The following is a 6,622-nucleotide window of genomic DNA, read 5'->3' as shown; positions in this document are numbered from 1 at the left end:
GCAACAGTACGATTCCTGGTACCTTCGTTGATTTTATTATTAATTTCATCATAACTATTCACTGGCCAAGTTGTCTGTGCTTCCACTGTAAAATAATTCAAACACATTATTTAAAGATGGGTTCCCTTATTTTCATTTATGAAAATGAAAATGCTAATACTTATATGAATAGAAAGTAGAGGTGTTCTAATGACATAATTAATTCATAATTAGCTAAATTAGAAGAGAATTACCAGCAGAATTCCAATGAGTGACAGATCAAGAAAGGTCAAAAAGTATTTTTTTTTGTTTATCCAGACTGTACATACATGGACATTTATGATTGGTTAAAACTTTTAGTTATATGCAATAAGAACATAATGATATGATTAAGAATACATGATAATTCATTAGAAACACCAATTAATCAAATAGTTTGCTTAATTTGACACCAAAAAATAAGGAAACCCATCTTTAATTATAACTGCACTTTTTAACAACATATCTAATCAAAAGAGCCCATGCTCGTCCATCTGGAGCATACACAAATCTAACACAATTTTCTTTTATAAAAATCTGACAAAAAACTGTCCCATCCATCACATTGTCAAACAGGATGAAATGACAAAAGCCACAGCTAATAAACTGTCCCATCAATCACATTCTCAAACAGGATAAAATGACAAGAGCCACAGCAAAAAAACTGTCCCATCCATCACATTCTCAAACAGGATAAATGACAAGAGCCACAGCAAAAAACTATCCCATCCATCACATTCTCAAACAGGATGAAATGACAAGAGCCACAGAAAAAAACTGTCCCATTCATCACATTCTCAAACAGGATGAAATGACAAGAGCCACAGCAAAAAACTGTCCCATCCATCACATTCTCTCACAAGATGAAATGACAAGAGCCACAGCAAAAAACTGTCCCATCCATCACATTCTTAAACAGGATAAATGACAACAGCCACAGCAAAAAAATTGTCCCATCCATCACATTCTCTCACACGATGAAATGACGAGCCACAGCAAAAATACTGTCCCATCCATCACATTCTCAAACAGGATGAATTCACACGAGCCAGAGCAAAAAAAGTGTCCCATCCATCACATCTCAAACAGGATAAATGACAAGAGCCAAAGCAAAAAACTGTCCCATCCATCACATTTTCAAACAGGATGAAATAACAAGAGCAACAGCATAAAAACTGTCCCATCCATCACATTCTCATACAGGATGAAATGACAAAAGCCACAGCTAAAAAACTGTCCCATCAATCACATTCTCAAACAGGATAAAATGACAAGAGCCACAGCAAAAAAACTGTCCCATCCATCACATTCTCAAACAGGATGAAATGACAAGAGCCACAGCAAAAAACTGTCCCATCCATCACATTCTTAAACAGGATGAAATGACAAGAGCCACAGCAAAAAACTGTCCCATTCATCACATTCTCAAACAGGATGAAATGACAAGAGCCACAGCAAAAAACTGTCCCATCCATCACATTCTCAAACAGGATGAAATGACAAGAGCAACAGCAAAAAACTGTCCCATCCATCACATTCTTAAACAGGATAAAATGACAAGAGCCACAGCTAAAAAACTGTCCCATCCATCACATTCTTAAACAGGATAAATGACAACAGCCACAGCAAAAAAATTGTCCCATCCATCACATTCTCTCACAAGATGAAATGACGAGCCACAGCAAAAATAATCCATCACATTCTCAAACAGGATGAATCGACACGAGCCAGAGCAAAAAAAGTGTCCCATCCATCACATCTCAAACAGGATAAATGACAAGAGCCACAGCAAAAAACTGTCCCATCCATCACATTTTCAAACAGGATGAAATGACAAAAGCCACAGCAAAAAAACTGTCCCACCCATCACATTCTCAAACAGGATGAAATGACAAGAGCCACAGCAAAAAAACTGTCCCATCCATCACATTCTCAAACAGGATGAAATGACAAGAGCCAGAGCAAAAAAACTGTCCCATCCATCACATTCTCACACAGGAGGAAATGACAAGAGCCACAGCAAAAAACCTGTCCCATCCATCACATTCTCACACAGGATGAAATGACAAGAGCCAGAGCAAAAAAAAGTGTCCCATCCATCACATTCTCAAACAAGATGAAATGACAAGAGCCACAGCAAAAAACTGTCCCATCCATCACATTCTCACACAGGATGAAATGACAAGAGCCACAGCAAGAAAACTGTCCCATCCATCACATTCTCACACAGGATGAAATGACAAGAGCCAGAGCAAAAAAAAGTGTCCCATCCATCACATTCTCAAACAGGATGAAATGACAAGAGCCACAGCAAAAAAAGTGTCCCATCCATCACATCTCAAACAGGATGAAATGACAAGAGCCACAGCTAAAAAAACTGTCCCATCCATCACATTCTCAAACAGGATGAAATGATAAGTGCCACAGCAAAAAAACTGTCCCATCCATCACATTCTCAAACAGGATGAAATGACAAGAGCCAGAGCAAAAAAAACTGTCCCATCCATCACATTCTCAAACAGGATGAAATGACCAGAGCCATAGCAAAAAACTGTCCCATCCATCACATTCTCACACAGGATGAAATGACAAGAGCCACAGCAAAAAAACTGTCCCATCCATCACATTCTCACACAGGATGAAATGACAAGAGCCAGAGCAAAAAAAAGTGTCCCATCCATCACATTCTCAAACAGGATGAAATGACAAGAGCCACAGCAAAAAACTGTCCCATCCATCACATCTCATATAGGATGAAATGACAAGAGCCTCAGCAAAAAAACTGTCCCATCCATCACATTCTCACACAGGATGAAATGATGAGCCACAGCAAAAATACTGTCCCATCCATCACATCTCAAACAGGATGAAATGACAAGAGCCACAGCTAAAAAACTGTCCCATCCATCACATCTCAAACAGGATGAAATGACAAGAGCCACAGCAATCTACGTCCACATTGTAAACAATTCAATGAAAAAGCATAATATAGTGATTCTTACCATAGAAGCCTTTAGTTGGATGCTGTCGAACTTTTAAGCCACCTTTTTGTAATGTTTTAGTATTAAGCAGATCTCGGACTTGTTCATTATAAATCTCCAACATACTTAAAGTTACCTGTAAAAAAACAAACAATGTTGTAGGCCAATAAGGCTCAACCTAAGCCATCTGTATAATTTTTCAGAATGAAAATATGACATATAGCTCAACTACAATTCAATAAACATATACTGGGAAAGCTAAGGCAATCATTTTTCAGAATGAAAATATGACATATAGCTCAACTACAATTCAATAAACATATACTGGGAAAGCTAAGGCAATAAGTAGCCTATCTGAAACATGTATTAATAAACAGATCTTGCAAGTGGTGTATCTATTAAAGATGGGTTCCCTTATTTTTATTCATGAAAATGAAAATGCAAATACTTATATGAATAGAAAGTAGAGGTGTTCTAATGACTTGGAAAAATACCAGTTTGTCTCACATGTCCATAATAAATGCATAATTAGCTAAATTAGATGAGAATTACCAGTAGAATTCCAATAAGTGACCAATCAAGAAATGTCAAAACGTCTTTGTTTTAAGACATAAAACAATATTCAACAAGACTCACCTGATATTCTTCATCTTTCTTAGCATTAACACGTTTATCAGCTATACCTTTAAATAGATCTTCACAAGCCAAGGGTACAATGCCCTTGTTATTACCATAGCCCACCATTGAGTAAGATTTACCACTACCAGTTTGACCATAGGCAAATAGAGAACAATTATAACCTTGCCAAGCATTTTCTAACACACCTTTTCCAAGATCATTAAATACTTTCAACTGAAAAAAAATTTAATTACCTTATTCTTCAAATTTAAGGCACGAAAAACTTTTTCAAATACAGAAAGGAATTTAAAGGGATTGTTTAGAAGTTTTTTAAATTTTAATCAGTCTTGGAAACAATAAAAGCATTGCTTTGCACTGTTACAATTTTCAGTCAAATGTCTAAGTTTCGTCAAATTCCATCAAGAAACCAGCTCTCTTTCGTGTCCACAAACAATTCACGAACAAGGGCAATAACTCATAGTAAATATTTTTTTTGATTTGTCTGATTTTCAATAGAGTTCATCCTTGGGTGATTACAAACACTCACACCAAGTTTCGTCAAAATCTATCAAGAAACCAGCTCTCTATCGTGTCAACAAACAATTCAAGAACAAGGGCAATAACTTATGGTAAATATTTTTCGATTCGTCTGATTTTCAATAGGCTTTATCCTTGGGTGATTACAAACACTCACACCAAGTTTCTTCAAAATCTATCAAGAAACCAGCTCTCTATCGTGTCAACAAACAATTCAAGAACAAGGGCAATAACTCATAGTAAATATTTTTCGATTTGTCTGATTTTCAATAGGTTCATCCTTGGGTGATTACAAACACTCACACCAAGTTTCGTCAAATTCTATCAAGAAACCAGCTCTCTATCGTGTCAACAAACAATTCAAGAACAAGGGCAATAACTTATGGTAAATATTTTTCGATTCGTCTGATTTTCAATAGGCTTTATCCTTGGGTGATTACAAACACTCACACCAAGTTTCTTCAAAATCTATCAAGAAACCAGCTCTCTATCGTGTCAACAAACAATTCAAGAACAAGGGCAATAACTCATAGTAAATATTTTTCGATTCGTCTGATTTTCAATAGGGTTCATCCTTGGGAGATTACAAACACTCACACCAAGTTTCGTCAAATTCCATCAAGAAACCAGCTCTCTATCATGTCCACAAACAATTACATTAATGTGTGAACGTGTACAAATTATGCAAAAGTTTATATAGTCATGTTTAGGTTGCATATGTTTTGAATCAAACCTGGATGAATACAAATATTTTTACTGGACTATAAAAGACTATAAATACCTGATCATCATATTTAGAAGAAGCTGGCTCTAGATAACCATCATCACGTTCTGTAAACTCATCATGGGACCAGTATGAATGATCAAAGGCAAACTTTCTTGGTTCAGCAGAGGGATTCTCTGGGTCTTTAATTTCGGTACTTTTACCATTCATTTGAATAATGAGTGAGGCATTTCTGCTCTTTTCTCTCTGGTTGTAAGACACATGTTAAGGACCATAATGACACAACTGGGCTGGTGACTCTTTCCAGTGGACAAAATGCCGTCAGGTTATTCTTTACTTTATTCATTCAATACTATGGCTTTATTGAGCTGTACATACTGTGACATCTTGCACTAGTAAGGAAGGACATGCATACTCTTTCTGAACACCTGATGCCACTCTTTGTCTTGGATTGTCAACTCGACATCCCCTCTAACTTATCTTGTTTTTTTGGTATATTAGTCAATCATTATTCATTTGAATAAGTATCATGTTAATGTAAATGTAATGTAACAATATTTAAATGTAATGTAACAATATTTAAATGTAATGTAACAATATTTAAATGTAATGTAACAGTTAATGTAAATGTAATGTAACAATATTTAAATGTAATGTAACAATATTTAAATGTAATGTAACAGTTAATGTAAATGTATTGTAACAATATTTAAATGTAATGTAACAGTTAATGTAAATGTAATGTAACAATATTTAAATGTAATGTAACAATATTTAAATGTAATGTAACAGTTAATGTAAATGTAATGTAACAATATTTAAATGTAATGTAACAATATTTAAATGTAATGTAACAGTTAATGTAAATGTATTGTAACAATATTTAAATGTAATGTAACAGTTAATGTAAATGTAATGTAACAATATTTAAATGTAATGTAACAGTTAATGTAAATGTGCTGAACCTTGTTAATGTAAGTGTTTTGTACTTGTTAATGTAAATGTGCTGAACCTTGTTAATGTAAATGTTTTGTACTTGATAATTTAAATCTACTGTTCTTATGAATGTAAATGTAAATTATAATAGTTAATGGTTGCTTTTAGTTTATAATCAATAAAATCGTGGAAATATAACAAGAATAATAAATTCGACCACAATATTTCAAAGTAACCTTATTAAATATTAATTAAGAACTTTTCAATGACCATTGTCATATCAATAATAATCAATACCATTATTTTATATTTTCTACTATCATTGTAGCCAGGTACCAGGGCATCAAGTTACTCTCCCAGAACAAGTTTGGCATTAAAACTAGCAAAGTTGTTTCCAAAATTGTTACATGCATTTCAGCTATCTATAATTCCTTAAAGTTAAATGGGTAGCTGAAATTAAGCTCTATCAGCTTGTAAAGCAAATATTAAATGGATTTATCTCTTAATCTCTTATTTATCCTCCCAATAGACAAACATACATGTATGCAAATCCCTTTAAAGATGGGTTCCCTTATTTTCATTTATGAAATTGAAAATGCTAATACTTATATGAATAGAAAGTAGAGGTGTTCTAATGACTTGGAAAAATACCAGTTTGTCTCACATGTCCATAATTAATTCATAATTAGCTAAATTAGAAGAGAATTACCAGCAGAATTTCAAAGAGTGGCCGATCAAGAAAGGTCAAAAAGTCTTTTTTTTGTTTATCCAGACTGTACATACATGGGCATTTATGATTGGTTAAAAC

The 6,622-nt window shown here is 34.2% G+C and overlaps 1 protein-coding gene across 1 annotated transcript in view; it reads right to left on the bottom strand.

Annotated features, from left to right (window-relative positions):
* The window catches only part of LOTGIDRAFT_82813 (hypothetical protein), a gene marked incomplete at both ends in the record, with an annotated part of 10,490 nt that extends 5,357 nt beyond the window's left edge, over positions 1-5,133 (bottom strand). Inside the window, 4 exons of the mRNA XM_009050216.1 lie at positions 6-85; positions 3,021-3,135; positions 3,636-3,851; positions 4,936-5,133. Of these exons, the coding sequence (XP_009048464.1) occupies positions 6-85; positions 3,021-3,135; positions 3,636-3,851; positions 4,936-5,133 (609 nt within the window). The remainder of the gene's footprint in view (positions 1-5; positions 86-3,020; positions 3,136-3,635; positions 3,852-4,935) is intronic.
* Positions 5,134-6,622: the final 1,489 nt, after the last annotated feature.

Source organism: Lottia gigantea (assembly GCF_000327385.1).
Source record: "Lottia gigantea unplaced genomic scaffold LOTGIsca_147, whole genome shotgun sequence".
Taxonomy (NCBI): Eukaryota; Metazoa; Mollusca; class Gastropoda; family Lottiidae; genus Lottia; species Lottia gigantea.
The sequence above is the reverse complement of the archived record's forward strand: the minus strand, read 5'-3'. Positions and strand labels throughout refer to the sequence as shown.